Genomic DNA, 18869 nt, shown 5'->3' on the forward strand with positions numbered 1-18869 from the left:
AAGGCATTTGAATATATTTTTACTGTCAAGGGTATTCAATTTTCAAAGCTAATTCAAATTCATTGTGATTTTGAAAAGGGAATGATAGAGGCACTTCAACAAATTTTCCCTAAAGTCCGTATAATTGGATGCCTATTTCATTTCAAACAAGCTTTACACAGGAAACTTGTAGCACTTTATACAAAAAATTTCAATACTTTACAAAATTCTTTATTTAAGCTATATTCTATTACTCCATTCATGTCTCATGAAGAATTTGTACTTACAATGCATATAATTAATCAAAATAAAGTTGATTCGATCAAAGATTATATTGATTATTTCAACAAAGTTTGGTTGCCGCACTACAATTTAATATCTCAATATAATAATGCAACTGCAATATTCACTAATGATTGCCTCGAGAGTATGCATTCAGAATTTTCTTCGTTAAAACATCCAAACATTTATGAAGCTATTAAGAAGATATCTCAAATCCAATTAGATAAATATAACGCCATCAAAAATAACCAGAAGATCGAGCGCCATATAAAAACCGTTATCACTGATAGCTACAAAAATTATATTCTTGACTGCTTTCAAAAAGAACTTGAGAAAACAATTTTTTCTATCAAACAATACAACGTAAGTGATCTTTCTTTGGCTCAGAACGAGATTTCTCCATATGGTTCCATAGAATCGAGTTCATTGTTCGAAAATATTCCAGTTCATGATGCAGATATACTCAAATCGATCGATCTAACAGATAAAGATACAATGATCACTAAGTTTATTAATGAAAAAAGAGAAAAAATTATGGCATTATTTAATGAAACATTAAATCATCCAGATTTTAATTCATCCACTCCAATTCAAACTAATTTTGAGCAAGCCGATACAAATCAAGGTTCAGATGCTCCAATTCGCTCCGAAAATTCAAATATTGCAGACTCTACAGATTTAGAACCAGAAAATCAAAACCATCCTTCTACAAATCAAATGTCTAGTAATCTAGAACATAAGCTGGACCTTCTTGATCATATTGAAAAACAATTATCGAAAATGCGCTCGTTATTGGGAATTCTTCCTACTACAAATGCTATTGTTGGGCCGTCAAAACAAGTTTCAGTTAATAGCAAGCAAAATTCTGAAAAAAATAAGAAAAAATCTTCCATAACAACAAAATCAAACAATAAAAAACAAAATTCATCCGACAATCCTCCTAAACGTAAAGCTCCTATTTCGGAAAGGATTCTCAGCGATAATAACTTATATTTTCAAGTTCATCGAAAGAGATCGAAAAGCAAACGTTCCACATCTACAGAGAAAAAGAATTGATATATGAAGTCTAATTCCTTTTATAACTACTATATTTTTATTCTTATGACTAAAAAATAATATATTATTTAACAATTTTCATTTTTTTCTTTTAACAATTTCGTTTTATTTCCATTTATTGTTAAATGATTTTTAGCATACACCTTTCTTTGTTCATCTTCTAAATACAATTTATTTTTTCTTAGATATAATTCTATTCATTCAATTCGATCGTCATTTTTCAGTACATGATCGTAATTTTCAATTATTGATCGCGATTTTACTTCAGAATTTGTTCGCAATATTGCTTATCAAAATTATATCTCTATTCTCTCATTTCTGTTTAGTCAATATCATTACACTCCTATTGTCTAATAACATGCTATTAATTTTCTTAAAATTAAAAAAAATATCAACTTTTAAAAACAGAAACTTAACATCCTTAGGTCAATGGATTTTGATGTGAGATACATTTAAAAAAAAAAGGTAGTGGGGCCTCCAGGCACTTCGTGCCCTCTAGCCCTGAAGATGTTTAGTATAACTTTGTCCGGACAAGTAAGGGTCTATCGTCGCTACAGGAAAAGTTACAGGCGTTACAAGGAAGTATACTTTGAGAAGCCTTTTCCCCCTTATAGAATGAGATCGGACGGTTATTTTACAAAACTGACAACACTTTGACCGAGTAGTTTTTTGTGCTGAACAAAAAGTGTCATATAAACATCTGTCAAAAACCGTTTTTTACTTCACTTAAAATGCCACGTAAGCTACGTAAGAATATACGTAAGAGGAAGGGAGCATTGAAACATCCAATAGTAAAACTGACACCACAACAACAGTTGCAACAACAAATAATGAATGACCCCACTATGTTGCAACAAATGTCAAGCAATCCTATGCTTTTAAACCGAGTTATTGGTGCACAGAGTGGAGGTTTAAGAGCGGCACTTTTAGCGAAAATGGCAGGCTATGGTGGAGCTGCAGACGGAACAGCATATAACCCTCAAAGTCAAATGAATTTGAGTTCACTCAAAAATCAAATATCAGATGTCAAAAAGTCAAACATAGACATACAGAAACAAATAAGTGAAAACGAAAAGAAACTAGAATATGACAGACACACAAAGAAACTCAATGAGTTAAACGTAGAGAAAAAGAAGAAAGAAGAACAACTGAAAGAACTAAGTACAGAGGAATATGCGAAAAAAGTGTCAGAAAAAGCAGCAGAAGTAGCAAAAATGGAACAAGATGTTATAAATTTGAAAAACCATACTACTCAATATAAAGTACTGAAAGATGAAGAAATAAAACAAAAAGCCCTGAAGACATATATGGATAGCGATGAGTATAAAAAAGAAGTTGAAGCAAATGTAAAGGCAGAAAAACTTTTACAGTTGCAAAACCAAACCGTACAGTATGAAAACTTAGCACAAGAAAGTAAAAATAACGACGCAGCCATGCAAAAGGCAATGAAAAGCGCAGAATATATAAAAGCTAATAATGACTGGTTAGATGCCCAAGCCAACGCTAAAGCAGCCCAACTTATAGGGTCAATAAGGACAAAAATACAAGCGGAAGAAGACAGTTCAAATGAAGCTTTAATGAATGCTGACTTTAAGAACGCCTTCGAAGCTCTTCATAGTAAGGTGAAACAAGTGAACGACTTCTCATCTGGAAAGAAACTGAAGTCTGAAGGTTTCGACAAAGAGTTAAGAGAAGTAGCACAAAATATGACGAAAATAACAGATGCAGCAACGAGACAGGCAGTTCAAAGTGCCTATGACGCCGTTAGAGCAACTGTTGTGGAAAGTCAAGAAAAAGAGTTACAACAGACCAAAACAGACCTAGTAAATGCTTTCTTAAAAACGAAAAGTCAGGTAGGACATTATGCTGCAGATGGAACATATGTGCCAGCTGGTGGAACTTATATACCAGCTGGTGGAACTTATATACTAGCTAGTGGAACTTATATACCACCAAACCCTCCAAGAGAAGCACCTGCACCAGGACTACCTAAAACATTTACATCGTCACATGGACACAGACACAGGCATGCACCAAAACCAACACAACAACCAACAGTTCAAAATCCAGCACAACAACCAACACAACAACCAACAGTTCAAAATCCAGCACAACAACAACAACCAGCACAACAACCACCTCCACAACCAGCACAGCAACCAACAGTTCAAAACCCTGCACAACAACAACCACAAACAGAGCAAGGACATAAAAGAAGTAGAGAACAAGGAAACCAAGAATTCTTAAAAATGCTAAAGGAAGATTATGGTTACCCAGATACTCTTGACTTTAGTGACAGATATAAAGAAGCTATTAGAAAGTTCAAGGAAGGAAATACTGACCCGAACCTATTTAGCTTTATGGCTCAGCACCAAATGGGATATAATTTCAAACCTGGAAAATACAAGCTCGCTAAGGGATATGATTTAATAGCATATCATCCAAATGACATGACTGAATTTACTCCGAGATATTTGGTGTCAGAGCTAAATGATAATTCAACTCTCTTCATGAAACGCGTAAAAAATAGAGACAGAACGAAAGAAGAAAGGTTTATGAGTCCGGATGACTTAGATAGGGAACTTGTTAAAAACGGTCTCGGAATATATGAAATGCCAGCAGATGAGGTACAAGAAACTCCACAGGAAGAAGTTCAGATACAACCAGACATGGAAGAAATAGTTCAGCAACAACAGCTAGAAGAGCCTGAAGGAAACGAACAAGTCCCTCCTTTGGAAACTAACTTCACAGAACTAGATGAAGATTTGGAACAGCCGAAAAATCTTGACCCTCAACAAGAGTATGAGGTGAATATGGAATCTTTCCAAGAGTCTAAGAAAAATTCGGCTGACATGGTAGAAGAATATCGAAAAATGTTTGCCGACATACAAAAGACTCCAACACCAGATGAAAATATTCAGCATAGAATGGAAGTACTGAAAGAAAATGTACGCAAATACAATAACCCTTTTTACTTACGACCATATAACGTTCAATCTTTGGCTGAACTCGGTGAAAATAAAAGGTTAAATTTCAACAAAACATATAGAAATGAAACATTGTTTAAAGTTCATTCAGAACCTAACCAATATGGAAACAAACCTACTTTTGTTTCTGCAGACTATGGAACTACAATGAGATGGGGTCATAAAGCTAACCCGGATAGGTGGTTCATAAACTTACAACCACAATTCCAAGAAGTTGTAGACGCAATGGAAGTGAATGGTGAACCAGATATAGCTGGTATTTTCAGCGCGGCTTTAATGCCATTGAAAGATATGAAACATGCAGATATTTTGGACCAGTATGAAATGAACATGGCTGATGGAAATATAACACCTGACGTTCTAGAACATTTATCTCAAAGAACTACACAGAACCATAAAGATGGTATATTTGGTGAAGAGTTTAGAAAGAAAGTTAGGGAGACAGAAGGAAGAGAACCTATTGTACATGACCTTGCAAACGAAAGTTTACAAAATGTCATAAAAACTTACTTTGCAGACAATGAACCGAGAAGGGATGAATATTTAAGAAAACTCAAATGGACAGTACCAAATGAAATGTTAGTATTGAAAAACATGTTCCTTGACAAAATAAAACCAACTACAGAAATAAATGACGCAAGACTGAAACATTGGGTAAAAGCTTTCCCATTCACAAAAGATATTGTTGGTAACATGGAAAGAAAACCAGAATGGCTACAAAAACATATATTTGGAAACGAGCTTATTCCATATGGACAAGCTCTGTTTGAAGAGCTTGAACCGGAAACTCAGGAAAGAGTCATGCAAACAATACGCGAAGACTCAAATACAAACTATGACAAAATCTTTCTAGGATATAGGTTACCTGAGATGGGCGACCAGAGCCCAAAGGCAAAAAGGACATGGGAAATTTACAACATACTAGGTGAACATGAGGCAAAGATGCAACAACTTAAAGCAGAGGGCAAGTTACCAAAGAAGAAGAGAAGAGTAGAACAAAGTGAAAGTAGTGAAGAAGTAACTTCATCTAGTGAAAGTAGTGGCAATGAAGGAAAAAGAAGAGTTAAAAACTCAGCCAGGAAGAAAGTAAAGCTTGGTCCACGTGGGTTCTATTATGACACATAAATCCAACTATTCTATATTTTTACCCATATGAAATGTACGCCGCTCAGAATATAACGCCAACAGTTTTGGATGCCATGAACGGAAATGTTTCCGAATGGTATAACGAATGCGACAATGCCATTAGAAGGTCAGAAATAGTTCCTGGAACTTACGAATATACAACTGCTGTTTCTTATGGAAATGTAGGTGAGTTTGGTGAAGGTTCTTCAACAACAGTAGATATTGCTTGCGACAGGTTTCATATTATTTCTATTGACAACTCATTCTTATACGTGGAACAAGACATTGAAATAAAACCTTCTGCCAAGTTGTCTGACAAGAAAGGTTGCAATGGAATTTTCTATGTCGGATACCAATATGCTCCAGAAGTTTTCATGGGATATAAGATATATTCTAACTCTGACTTAGTTCAAACAGTAACATGGGCAAACTATGAATGGTTCGCTTTGAGAAACTCAGTACAACCACAAGCTAGAGAACAAACAGACCAATATGCAACTATTGAGAAAATAAGAAGACTTGACCCTAACGTTCCAGGAGTTTATGTTAACCTTTCTGGTTCAGATGGAACTGCTGCCACTAAAGTAAAACTGAAACTTAGAGTTCCTTTGTCATCTTTCCTCATCTTCAGGTTTTTAAGATACTTGCCAAACTGGGCAGGAAAAATTTCTATCGAACTTACTCCAAGCAAAAATAACTTAGTCATTGCACCAACACAAGACCCATTCACTATTACTGTAGCTGGAACTGGTGGAGCCAAGTTCTGTGACTTTTGCAAAGACAAAGTTGACTTAGACTTTGGTTTCTCAAACTTCAACACTGAAGTAAACTATTATTTCAATGCTGCTGGAACTGCTTGGGACCCAGTTAAGTTCACATGCGAAAAATTTGAATGCAAGAGAATAGAAAGCAGACTTGCAGTCTATATGTTGGACCCAGATATTTCAAATGCTTTAGCTGCCAAATATATTGCAGTTCCACTTATGTTCCCTATACACCAAATATCTGTCAAAGACTTTGCAGGTGAAGTTGGAAACCAAAGTGCTGACCCAGGTGCAAGAACAGATATTGCCTTAACAACTGCAATGAAACATGCAGATACTATGTTTGTACTGTTCAGACGAACTATAAATGACTATTCTTGTTTCTACAACCCGGTATTAAATATCATATAAACATAGATGGCAAATATTATCCAAAGAAGAATATTCTACAGTTGAAGATATGAGGTCATACAACTTGACATTAGATGCTATGAACTTTAACAACAACTTCACAACAACCATTAACCCTGAAATGCAAAGTTCTATTATGCCATATGTGAAAGTATGGACTCATACAGGAAGTCAAAAAACTCAATATACAAATGGAGACCGTTCAAACTTTTGGCTTGGCATTCCATTTGCTGACTCAGAAGACTTTATGGGTGGTATTTCAACTGTTGGTACAGTTCAAATACAATATACTGGTGACAGAGACGGTCCAGATGAATTGAAAGCAAAGAAGTTTACAAAACCAATAGCACTTTTCACGGAAGATGCTCTTTTGAAGATTCGTTCGATGAAACCTGCTGGGGCTCCTCAGATTGGCATAACGACAGCTTCCATCGAGCAGATTTTGGCAGCAGGTCAGTAAGTTGTTCTTGAACTGACTTCTCTCCGTCAAATATTGACAGTACGCCAGTTTTGACATAATATTGTATTATAAACTTACCTTTAGAAATATCTGTAAGTTTTGAAGTTATATTTTTGTCTGCTTCAAGAACTTTCACCATTTCAGTTATACCAACTTTCTTTGCTTTATGAAAATATTTTGGTTCAGCAAAGACTGCTATTCTATAACATTTTCCATTGTTTGTATAAAGAACTATTCTGTCAATGTATTTGTATTGTTTGTGTGTGTAAACTTTGTTTTGCTTCAATTCGAAGAGATACTCAAATACGTCCATCTTTTTATTCTAAGTAAAATGTCATTTCCGAAAAATAGAAGCGTAAGTGTTTCAAAAGGTTTAATGGCGGTGGCAGATGTGAAGTTAAATTCACCAACTCAAACAAACAGTCAAAGTGTTATTGTCAATGTCAAAGACAGAGATGTTGAAGTGGGGAAACCATACGAGGACGAAGATGGTATAACAATTGTTCCTGTAAAAGAACAACCAACATATCCTGAAGTTAGCAGAGACTTAAGTTCTGTTGCAGATATTCGAAATGACTACCAACAACTGAAAGACAAACTTCAAACTCAGGAGAAGATTTGTCAAGCTTTAAGTATAATGTTAACTTGGTCGAACACAACCCTGTAAAAGTGAACTCATATGTCATTGCACCTCATGAAGTTTTGAAAGAACTATTGAAACTTTTGACAGAGGCAGACGATATAAACATCAAAGAAATAGAACCCGACATTAGTTGCTGTGGTGTTTCATATAATGTCATTGACAAGATATACGTTATGAAAGGAGGTGAAACGTTGAACTTAAAGTATAGTTTCCCAGACGTCATAAAAATATTTGACGACCACAACATTTCATTAAAATTTATTTGCTAAGTAAAAATGTCAAAACTTCTTGAAAGATGTTTGAAGAAAAATAATATAGACTTTATTTCATGTAAAGGACTTTACACACTTTTGAACGATATGAAAGACCCTGTTTTGTTTGTTCGTGTAGACAAAGGAAAGTTCTATGTCTTTACAAAATATTTGAACTTCTTAGACAGAGAACTTCAAGAAACGCCATGTGAAAGTTTAGATGAAGTTCTTCTCCACTTTCAGAAAAACTTTTAAATATATATAAATGGCAGAAGATATAATGGTTTATACTATTACGACTAAAAACCCTGAGTCATATAATTCTATAACAACAAACTTACAAAGTCCTCAAGGACGATATTGTAAACTAACCTTAAACACAATGACGACTAAAGCCTGTTTTGCTCTTTTGACACCAGAAGACTTTATTGTTGTGAATGGTAAAAAATACTCCTTTGAAGATACTTACTCAGATATACCACCAACAGGTTTTGTTGACTTATTTAATACTTTAAGTACGGGTGTAACATGTGCTGCAACTAGAGCAGGTTTCATTATGTTTGGATGTCCGACTGAGTTTACTATAAACGATATGAGCTATAATACAAAACTTATTTCTGGTTTTTACTACCAACAGTTTCCTATAACAGGAAAAGGTGTCATACAAGGAATGTCTGTTCCATTGACTTTAAGTACACCTATTTTATATATTGTTTCAAACTTAGGTTCAAAGTGTTATTCGAATGTCGACAGAAACTACTATGACCAAAAGATACTTATGCGTATAAATAACACATTCTCTGCTGGTTTGCCTATTGTTCATTCGAATGCAGAGTTTTCAGCTTTAGTAAACTCAAACACTTTAGCAAACATAAACTTAACCTTAGTTGACGCAAACTTTGTTCCTGTAAAACTTTTATGTCCTATGTATTTGTCAATGACGGCAGAAAGTTTCGAATTGGAAGATGCAACTGGTGAAAGTATGTATTACAAGAACAACTTCAACAACAAATAGCTCAAGAACAACAAATGCAACAAATAGCTCAAGAATAAAAAAATATTTTTTTTTTATTTTTATAAAAATGTACAGAATAGATGTTTCAGATTTTTATGACTTCCAAACATTCAGAAATATGTGTCCATTTCGAGACTATAACAAAGCAGTCGAGAATTTGAAACGTTTAGTCATTTATGTCGACTCTGCCCCAGAATGTTATGTTATGAAAGAATGGATGTAGTCTTTAACAAACCTAAAGCGACAATAGTTTCAGAACAAGAATGTAAACAGAAACTTAAGAAAATAAAAGTCGTACAAGTTGGAATGAAGATGTTAGATGCTTGGGATATCTTATTGTCAAAACTTGAAGATTTTTCAGTTCGTGGTATAAAGTTTTATACACCTTCTCCAAACTTCTATTCTATCTTCACTGGATATAAATATGAACAAGTAGAATGGAAAGAAAATATTATAGAAGCTTGGTTAGACCATGTCAAAGAAATTATATGCAATGGAAACGAAAAGGTTTATGAGTATATCTTATGTTGGTTTGCAAACATCTTACAACATCCAAGTGCTAAAAATGAAACTGCTCTCATTATAATTGGAAAACAAGGAACAGGTAAGAACACTTTCTTTACAGATATTTTGTGCAAACTGTTAGAAGGTTATTCGAATCCGAATATGACAAACTTAGAAAACATCTGCGGTAAATTTAACTCTTCAATAGAGAATATGAAACTTATAGTATGTAACGAACTTCAAAGTATAGATACAACAAAAGTTTTGAACTCAGATGCTTTGAAGAGTCTTATAACAGACAAAGTTGGAGTTGTTGAAAGAAAATATAAAGACCAAAGAGTTTGTGAAAATGTTGCAAACTTCATTATGGTTTCAAACAATGCTGTTCCGATGAAATTAGAAAGTTCTGACAGAAGATATGTAGTTGTCAGAACGTCAGATTCTCATATGCAAGATACAGAATATTTTGACGACTTAGCAGAAACTTTGACATCTGACTTTTACAACCACTTGTTCTCATATTTTATGACATTAGATATTTCAAAGTTCAATCCAAGACAAATTCCACATACCGAAGAGAGACAAACATTGTTAGAAGCAAACAAGAGTGTATATGAACTGTTCATAGATGAAACTGACTTTGTGTCATTAGATGAAAGGTCATTGTACGATTCGTATAAACAATATTGTCAAGAATATGGTTATATGACAGCGTCTAAACGAACATTCTTGGCAAATGTCAAAAGTCTTTTAGACGTACAGAATGGTGTATATACAAAGAAAAATTTTTCTGAGTAAATTTTAAAAAAAAATATTTTTTTATCCGATAGAAAAGATGACAAAATTCATCTCAGTAAACAAGTACATGTCAGGACTTAAAGAAGAACTAGACCCATTCACATATTTGAATGTTTACTTCTACCATTTTGAAAAGTCTTCATTCAGCAAAGTTTGGAACATCGAACCAGAGTATATAAGAATTTCCGAAAAAGTGACACCCAAAAAGTGATACTTTCAATAGGGAGTAACACTTAAAAAGTGACAATTTAAAATTCACAATAAATAAAAATAATAAATTTTTAGTCTATTAAATTATTCTTTTCTTTGAAATCCTCTAAAAATTCTTCGAAATGTTCTAAAATATAATCTGGAGAATTATAACAAAATTCATTAATTTCTAACATATACGTATCTAACAATTCATTTGGAATTTCAAACGATCTTAAATATGTAATTGAATTTTGTATCTTCTCATTTATTGAGAAAGTTTTTCTTCAGCATTTTCCAATAAAAATCTTAATGGATTCAAATTGGCTTCTTGATTCTGAACAAAATTTAATACTTGGTATAAACGTGATTGAACTTCTCTTTTCAATTTTGTTTTATAATCTGTCAATCGAGGCTCGCGAATTCTAATTGAAGAAATAAAACCTGTTTGAAGTAAATCGTTTTTAATACGATAAAAGTAATTGGGTGCAACTTCTTCTAAAAGATTTTTGACAAAAACATCAATTCTTTGATTTTTAACGCAGCCAAAATCGTGATATTTTATCTTTTTAAATAAAGATTCAGAAACGTTATTCACAACGGTTAATTCATTTGGTCTGGCAGCGGCTATCCACATCATAGCCAACAATTCCTTATACAAAATTCAAAAACTTGGGTGCAATCAGAACTGTTTGCACCCAAGTTTTTGAACTTTCTTGAGGGAATTAAAGGGTGAGAGATTTATAGTCTATCTATATATCTCCCACCCTCTAATTCCCTCCCTGACAGCGGGAAATTTTGTCTGAATGTTAAACTATTCAGACAAAGTTTCCCACTGTTTGCGAAGGAATTGTTGGCTATGATGTACTGATTCATGATCAGTACATCATAGCTAACAATTCCTTATATAAAGTTCAAAAACTTGGGTGCAATCAGTTCTGATTGCACCCAAGTTTTTGAACTTTCTTGAGGGAATGGAAGAGTAAGAGGTATACATTATGAATATATACCTCTTACCCTTCCATTCCCTCTCTGACAGCGGGAAACTTTGTCTGAATGTTAAACTATTCAGACAAAGTTTCCCGCTGTCAGCGAAAGAATTGTTCCATCTGGTGCATAGAGTGTGAATCTATGCACCAAATGGAGCAAGTCCCTCGCGAAATTGCCCAAACTTGCGTCGCATTTCAAAGATTGCGACCCAAATTTTGGCGATTTCTAGTAGAGATGGAGTATTTTGAGTCACTGACCTATATGCAGTGGCTCAAAGGGCTCCATCTCTTCTTTGAAGCAAGGAAACTTTCCTCGAAATTTTGATAATTTGAAGAAGTTTTCAAGCAATTAACAAAGGATTACTCGCTATGAGGTAAAAATTCTAGATTTTCACCTCATAGCGAGAGCTTCCCTTTCATTGCTTGAAAACTTTCCCCAGCTTCAAAATTGGGGAAAGGGCTGTAAAGTCGACTCCGATACCAGCAGGTACCAGAGTATTTAAAAGAGAAGCCCTCGTACGAGTTTCTATGAAGACCTTCTCATTCAAGAAGATCTTAATAGAAAATCGTACGAGGGCATTGGAAACTCGCGTCTGGTACATGTTGGTACCAGAGTGTTTGAGATTTGAAGACTCTGGTACTAACATGTACCAGAATTTATGATGAATTTAAGATGGACCATTATAAAATGGTAGCGGTTTGTTTCAAAAATTTTTAGATGAGATTTGCATAGATATAGATTATATGATTTATACATATGAAAAATAATATATAAAAATATAATTTTGAGATAATTATGTAAATAATATTTTAAATATTTGAATTTGAGGTATAATTTTATAGTAAAATATATTATAAAGAGTATTTATATAAATATTGTAAAATAATATAAGTAATAAAAATTGAGACCCCCTCCCTGTTTTTGATGTTTTGTCACTTTTTCGGTAATTCTTATTGTTTCCTAGACCCATTCACATATTTGAATGTTTACTTCTACCATTTTGAAAAGTCTTCATTCAGCAAAGTTTGGAACATCGAACCAGTTAAGTTTGCTATTGTGACTAAAAATGGTGCGAAATTTGAAGACTTAGACATAGAAGGTTTGTTAACAGTCAAAGAAAGTTTTGATAGAAGGTTCTCAAATCTTAAAGAAGGCAAAGCATACAAACTTGTTATACCTTATGAACCAAAGAAAGCAGACGACTATGAATATTATGAGTCTAAAGTTGTAGAAGTTCAAGGTAAATTGGGTAAAAAGATTTTAGAGTCTAAGCCAGTGTTTACTCCTAAAGAGGAAGAGAACATTGACATTGACCCAGAAATGTTCTAAAAATAAAATTTTATTTTTACATGTCAAATTTCTTCTTCTCTGGAACTGGTTCAGGTTCTTTCTTCTCTTCTTCTACTTTCTTTTCTTTCTTTTCTCTCTTTTCTCTCTTCTTCTTTTCTGGTGGAGTTATGTCAAACTTCTCAGAACCATATTTTTGTAAAAGTTCTTTGTCCTTTAATAGCTCTTCTATTCTGTTTTCTATTTCATCTTCAAGAACAGCGCATGTGTCTTCTTTGCATTCTAAGAAGTTTTGTTGGACTTCATCTCTCCAAGAGGCGTCATCTCTGTCAACAAGTCTGTCATTGACAAATTTTAAGACTGCTCTGCTTAATGTTTTATGGTTCTTGTCATATTCCCAGAAACAGAACTTTAGAACAAATTCACCTTTCTTGTTTACACTATGTAAGATTTTATGGTCGACAGATGTTTTGCTGTCGAAAAGCTTGTCTCGAATATAGATAGCGAAATCGCTAGACATTTTCTAAAAGATAAAAATTTTAATTTTTCTAAAAATATGTTAGAAAAAAAGTTTGCTGACATTGACAAAAAATTTGAGAATGTTTTAAATAAGAACAAGAGGAAGTTGGAAAATGCTCAGATAAAACCCATACATGACAAGTTCTTATTTGCTCAGAATGGTATAACAGGTCTAATTGCACCACCTGGGTCGGGTAAGACTTTCACTTATCTTAAAATGGCTGCACAACAACAAGAACTAGATGAGAAGAACCCATTCTATGAGTTAGTTGTCATTTGTAGTACTTCGGGTCAATTTGACCAAACCGTCAATTCGTTCAAAGATATTATAAAGAAGTCTAAGTTAGTATGTATAAAAGACTCTGAGTTGTTAGATTGGATAAAGAAGTACCAAAGAAGAGTTTTGAAGTATAATGCTATAAATGAGTATATAAATTCTAAGTTTAAAGACCCAAATGAGGAAATGCAGAGAATATTAGAGAAGAAACACTTCAGAAACAAACAGAAAGAGATAGAATACATTTCGAAGAAATTGCAATCTTACGATTGGAAAACGTACCCTCATAGATGTCTTCTTATCTTAGATGACTTTGCTTCTCATCCTTTGTTAAAGAATAGAGAACAAGACATGTGTCGAATTCTTAAGAAGCTCAGACACTTTAACATTTCAGTTGTCATTTGTGTACAGACAGCAAAGAGTTTAAGTAAGGATGTAAAGAGAATACTTACTGACATTGTACTTTTCCCCGGATTGTCCGAAGACGATTTCATGGAACTTATGAAAGAGTCCATGGCAGGTAAGTTTGACAGACATGAACTATGGGAGAAGTACAAAGTCATACAAGACCCTCATACTTCTTTCAGAATTCATATCTACGCGAACAAAGTTCAAATTGTAAAAAGTCAAGCTTGAAAAATAAAGAGTGCATCTACCCTACTTGTTTGAAGTTGTCAAAATACTCTGTTATTTTTTCCTTTAACAATGGCAAATCTTCTTTGAATGTAAGTATTGTACAACCTTTCATATCATAGTGTGTTTGAGGTAACGTATCTTGAACTATTTGTTTCACATCTTCATTTGGAGTCATTGAACTCGGTAAGTTTTCGCGATAGAACCAATTTCTGTCAGATTTGTAAATCTTAGCAAGGTCGTAAAAGCTTTTGTTGTTTCTTCTGACTAAATGCAACATAACCATATCTCTGTCTTCTTCATTTTCCATCTCTTCAGTATAAATCATATACTTATAGTTCTTTTCCTTTCCTTTTGGTACCGAACGTGGTATTCTTTTCTGAAGGCTTTTGTCTTTGGATTCAATGACTTCATCTTTTGCATGAAGTTTCTTTTCCATCTCTTCACGTTCTTGTCTATGAATTTCATCTAACATCATGAAAATATAACAAGCATAACGAGGTGAAGCCCACATTGCAACAGCATTTACAAGAAGTCTATGTACATACCAGCCTCTCAAACCAGGAGCCAAATTCTTGCGATTTTCGTACGGAATCTCTACCCTCGGTTTTTCGAGGGTAGCAAACATATGAGGAAATTCTTCTAAAAGTTCTTTTGTCTGTTGGTTTTCAAACCAATGATATGCTTGCTTTGTAGAACGAAGAGCGTTCAAAATACTTTGCATCTGGTACATATCGTCTTTGACCGAACGAATGAGACGTAACTGTTTGTTATACTGTATGTACTCGTATTCTTCATTTATAGCTTCATGGACTATAACTGTTGTTGTGTTCTCGGTTGTTGACATATCTGTCTTTATATTCCGGATAAAAAAAATATTTTATAAAAAACTAACTTTATTTTTTCTATCTTAAGGAAATTCACTGTTTTCATAGAGTTTTGGCGACTAAGGTTTCTTACGTACTCGCTGTTCTTCACTGTTTTCATAGAGTTTTAGGCGACCCAGATAAAAGTCGGTCTCGCTGTGCTTCATGATTTTCATAGAGTTTTGGCGACTAAGGTTTCTTACCTACTCGCTGTTCTTCACTGTTTTCATACGGAATCTCTTCTCTCGGTTTTTCCGAGGGAAGCAATCTTATGCCATTTTACTCAGATTTTTGTGCTGAATTCAGCAAAAATATATTTTAGGGTAGAAGGTTAGATCTAACCTGTTTTCTAACCTGTTTTCTACCCTCGTGAATTTTCATGATTTCATCGTACATGTTTTGTCAAGACTTCTTCGTAATGAGCGTAAATCAGACAAAAATATATTTTAGGGTAGATGGTTAGATCTAACCTGTTTTCTAACCTCTTTTCTACCCTCGTGAATTTTCATGATTTCATCGTACATGTTTTGTCAAGACTTCTTCGTAATGAGCGTAAATCAGACAAAAATATATTTTAGGGTAGATGGTTAGATCTAACCTGTTTTCTAACCTGTTTTCTACCCTCGTGAATTTTCATGATTTCATCGTACATGTTTTGTCAAGACCTCTTCGTAATGAGCGTAAATCAGACAAAAATATATTTTAGGGTAGATGGTTAGATCTAACCTGTTTTCTAACCTCTTTTCTACCCTCGTGAATTTTCATGATTTCATCGTATATGTTTTGTCAAGACTTCTTCGTAAATGTTTTGTCAAACATGAACGTATATGTTTTGTCAAGACTTCTTCGTACATGTTTTGTCAAGACTTCTTCGTAAATGTTTTGTCAAGACTTCTTCGTAATGAGCGTAAATCAGACAAAAATATATTTTAGGGTAGATGGTTAGATCTAACCTGTTTTCTCACCTGTTTTCTACCCCAGTTATTTTATAAGCGTTTCACATGGTAAACGTTATTTTTTAAATTTTGTGAAAACTCAACGGTTTGACACAAGCCCTAAAAATTATTTTACTCAGAATTTTGGTCATTTTTCAGCAAAAATATATTTTAGGGTAGAAGGTTAGATCTAACCTGTTTTCTAACCTCTTTTCTACCCCAGTTATTTTATAAGCGTTTTACATGGTAAACGTTATGAATTCGTGAGACTCTAAACAGTTTTGTAGCTTCTATTTCTTCGCTGAGGATATCGAATGTTTTAACTATGCCGAAAGTCTCTTTATATTTCTTCTTGACGTCAGATAGAAGGAAATCGTCAGCAGTTGGATAGTTTTTGTTCAGAAATTCTAACATGTCCATTTTATCTTCTGCTGGCTTTTCTGCTTCTTTCTTTAAATCTGCATAGTCGTTTCTCATACGTTCTATCTCTTTGACGGAGTAGTTATATCTCCTCATTGCTGCCTTACATTTTGAACATTGCGGGTTCATTTTTGCGTTATATTCTGAAACCTTACCTGCTAAAACAACTAAGGCGTCAATGGTTTTCTTTAACTCAAAAGCTGCTGGTTTTATTTGTTTGTTCCATATTTTACATCTTTTATCTTTATCTCTTATCTGCCATACACATTCAGCAACTAACGAAACAAAGTTGTCGTAGGTCTTAAATTCTTCAGATTTATATATGTCAGAAACATTCTTATATACCATGTCGCAATCTTTGTCCATAACCTTATGGTTGCAATGAAATCCAAGGAATTCATAGTTTACCTTTCGTATGAACTTCTTTATTTCTACTGAGTCAGTTGGTTTCACTTCAATTTCATCGAATTCAGGAATAGTGAGCTTTTGTTGTTGGATTTCAGGCAATTTGGGTAAATGTTCCACCAGGTCCTGCATGTCGTAAAGATACTGTTCATTTTGTTCATCTTTCGCACAACAGTCCAAAGTACTTGTTAAAAGTTCCTGCTTTATCTTCTGGATTTCTGTTTCAAAAGTATATGAAGAAGGAATGAAGCTTTTCATTTCTACTAACATAGATGTTGGATTCATGACTAACGAGTTTGGTGCTGTTGTTTGAATTGTTGTTGCTTCGACTGACATTTCTGTTCTTTTATACAAAATAAAAAAAATAAAAAAATAAAACTAACTTTATTTTTTATTTCGGGAAAATTCATGAAAATTCAAGAGGGTAGAAATGAGGTTAGAAAACAGGTTAGATCTAACCTTCTACCCTAAATTATATTTTTGGGTCCTTTACGCTCATTACGATGAAGAAGTCTTGACAAAACATTTACGAAGAAGTCATGAAAATTCAAGAGGGTAGAAATGAGGTTAGAAAACAGGTTAGATCTAACCTTCTACCCTAAATTATATTTTTGGGTCCTTTACACTCATTACGATGAAGAAGTCTTGACAAAACATGTACGAAGAAGTCTTGACAAAACATTTACGAAGAAGTCTTGACAAAACATTTACGAAGAAGTCTTGACAAATTCAAGAGGGTAGAAAACAGGTTAGAAAACAGGTTAGATCTAACCTTCTACCCTAAATTATATTTTTGGGTCCTTTACGCTCATTACGATGAAGAAGTCTTGACAAAACATGTACGAAGAAGTCTTGACAAAACATTTACGAAGAAGTCTTGACAAAACATTTACGAAGAAGTCTTGACAAATTCAAGAGGGTAGAAAACAGGTTAGAAAACAGGTTAGATCTAACCTTCTACCCTAAATTATATTTTTGGGTCCTTTACGCTCATTACGATGAAGAAGTCTTGACAAAACATGTACGAAGAAGTCTTGACAAAACATTTACGAAGAAGTCTTGACAAAACATTTACGAAGAAGTCATGAAAATTCAAGAGGGTAGAAATGAGGTTAGAAAACAGGTTAGATCTAACCTTCTACCCTAAATTATATTTTTGGGTCCTTTACACTCATTACGATGAAGAAGTCTTGACAAAACATGTACGAAGAAGTCTTGACAAAACATTTACGAAGAAGTCTTGACAAAACATTTACGAAGAAGTCTTGACAAAACATTTACGAAGAAGTCTTGACAAAACATTTACGAAAGAAGTCTTGACAAAACATTTACGAAGAAGTCTTGACAAAACATTTACGAAGAAGTCTTGACAAAACATTTACGAAAAGTCTTGACAAAACATTTACGAAGAAGTCTTGACAAATTCAAGAGGTTAGAAAACGTGTTAGAAAACAGGTTAGATCTAACCTTCTACCCGACATTCTCGTCAAATACAAAAAATGACACTTTTTCATTAGATAACTGTTATTTTTTGACGAAGTGAACGTTAACACTTCGTCAAAAAAATCCCTGAAATCATGTCTTTTATACAAAAAAATACAAAAAATGACACTAACTTTATTTTCTGACTTTCACAAAAGACCAAAAATAAACGCTTTACATGTATTTTTCAGCAACTTCGTCAAATAATTTTATAGCTTTATCTATCTCATCTACTTCAAACGTTTCTTTACCTTTTATGGGAGCACCATACATTTTCTCAAACTTTTCAAGTAGTTCTGTTTCTGCAGCTCTCATATCATTAGCAAACACAACCTTGACTATATTGACTGTACTGTCATATCTTTGAGTTATATTATATGTTCTTCCTATCTTATCTTTTTGTGTTGAAGTCCTTCGGTTTCTGAACGATGTAAAGTAAGCCTTCACTGCAACGTTCCGTATCGAATGAACCATATGTTATGAAGTTATATCCAACAACTGGGTCTAACCATAACAAAACTATTGGTATAAGACTTTTGTCTATAAGATATGCTGCAGTTCCATAGAATCTTACCGATATCATAAGCTCAG

At 33.8% G+C, this 18869-nt stretch overlaps 11 protein-coding genes across 11 annotated transcripts, besides 5 other annotated features; 7 read left to right on the forward strand and 4 right to left on the reverse strand.

Annotated features, from left to right (window-relative positions):
• Positions 1 to 1773: part of a mobile genetic element that runs on past the window's edge.
• Positions 241 to 1317, forward strand: TVAGG3_0083540 (MULE transposase domain-containing protein; the record flags this gene model as incomplete). The annotated part of the gene is made up of 1 exon (XM_051222148.1): positions 241 to 1317. One exon carries the CDS (start codon positions 241 to 243, stop codon positions 1315 to 1317), a length of 1077 nt encoding a protein of 358 aa, XP_051107134.1.
• A 275-nt stretch (positions 1774 to 2048) lies between the features above and the next one.
• TVAGG3_0083550 (protein of unknown function, DUF4106 family) lies at positions 2049 to 2550 on the forward strand (the record flags this gene model as incomplete). Its single annotated transcript, XM_051222149.1, has 1 exon — positions 2049 to 2550. A coding segment is annotated over one exon (502 nt), but the record flags the coding sequence as incomplete, so codon positions are not given.
• A 200-nt stretch (positions 2551 to 2750) lies between these two features.
• Positions 2751 to 4329, forward strand: TVAGG3_0083560 (protein of unknown function, DUF4106 family; the record flags this gene model as incomplete). Its single annotated transcript, XM_051222150.1, has 1 exon — positions 2751 to 4329. A coding segment is annotated over one exon (1579 nt), but the record flags the coding sequence as incomplete, so codon positions are not given.
• Positions 4330 to 4394: 65 nt separating this feature from the next.
• Positions 4395 to 18869: part of a mobile genetic element that runs on past the window's edge.
• Positions 4452 to 5429, forward strand: TVAGG3_0083580 (protein of unknown function, DUF4106 family; the record flags this gene model as incomplete). The annotated part of the gene is made up of 1 exon (XM_051222151.1): positions 4452 to 5429. One exon carries the CDS (start codon positions 4452 to 4454, stop codon positions 5427 to 5429), a length of 978 nt encoding a protein of 325 aa, XP_051107137.1.
• Positions 5462 to 6509, forward strand: TVAGG3_0083590 (protein of unknown function, DUF4106 family; the record flags this gene model as incomplete). The annotated part of the gene is made up of 1 exon (XM_051222152.1): positions 5462 to 6509. A coding segment is annotated over one exon (1048 nt), but the record flags the coding sequence as incomplete, so codon positions are not given.
• On the reverse strand, positions 6958 to 7377 carry TVAGG3_0083600 (uncharacterized protein; the record flags this gene model as incomplete). The annotated part of the gene is made up of 1 exon (XM_051222153.1): positions 6958 to 7377. One exon carries the CDS (start codon positions 7375 to 7377, stop codon positions 6958 to 6960), a length of 420 nt encoding a protein of 139 aa, XP_051107139.1.
• On the forward strand, positions 9640 to 10275 carry TVAGG3_0083610 (Poxvirus D5 protein-like family; the record flags this gene model as incomplete). Its single annotated transcript, XM_051222154.1, has 1 exon — positions 9640 to 10275. The coding sequence occupies one exon, from the start codon at positions 9640 to 9642 to the stop codon at positions 10273 to 10275; it is 636 nt and encodes a 211-aa protein (XP_051107140.1).
• Positions 10445 to 10474: a terminal%2Cinverted (terminal inverted repeat of MuDR-2B_TvMULE3 transposon ID:TVAGG3_0083620).
• Positions 10445 to 12414: a mobile genetic element.
• Positions 12387 to 12414: a terminal%2Cinverted (terminal inverted repeat of MuDR-2B_TvMULE3 transposon ID:TVAGG3_0083620).
• TVAGG3_0083630 (uncharacterized protein) lies at positions 12800 to 13261 on the reverse strand (the record flags this gene model as incomplete). Its single annotated transcript, XM_051222155.1, has 1 exon — positions 12800 to 13261. The coding sequence occupies one exon, from the start codon at positions 13259 to 13261 to the stop codon at positions 12800 to 12802; it is 462 nt and encodes a 153-aa protein (XP_051107141.1).
• On the forward strand, positions 13298 to 13890 carry TVAGG3_0083640 (protein of unknown function, DUF4106 family; the record flags this gene model as incomplete). The annotated part of the gene is made up of 1 exon (XM_051222156.1): positions 13298 to 13890. A coding segment is annotated over one exon (593 nt), but the record flags the coding sequence as incomplete, so codon positions are not given.
• Positions 14458 to 15017, reverse strand: TVAGG3_0083650 (KilA, N-terminal/APSES-type HTH, DNA-binding family; the record flags this gene model as incomplete). Its single annotated transcript, XM_051222157.1, has 1 exon — positions 14458 to 15017. A coding segment is annotated over one exon (560 nt), but the record flags the coding sequence as incomplete, so codon positions are not given.
• On the reverse strand, positions 16200 to 17132 carry TVAGG3_0083660 (organellar and viral DNA polymerase type B; the record flags this gene model as incomplete). Its single annotated transcript, XM_051222158.1, has 1 exon — positions 16200 to 17132. One exon carries the CDS (start codon positions 17130 to 17132, stop codon positions 16200 to 16202), a length of 933 nt encoding a protein of 310 aa, XP_051107144.1.

This window comes from Trichomonas vaginalis, chromosome IV, assembly GCF_026262505.1.
Source record: "Trichomonas vaginalis G3 chromosome IV, whole genome shotgun sequence".
NCBI lineage: Eukaryota > Parabasalia > Trichomonadida > Trichomonadidae > Trichomonas > Trichomonas vaginalis.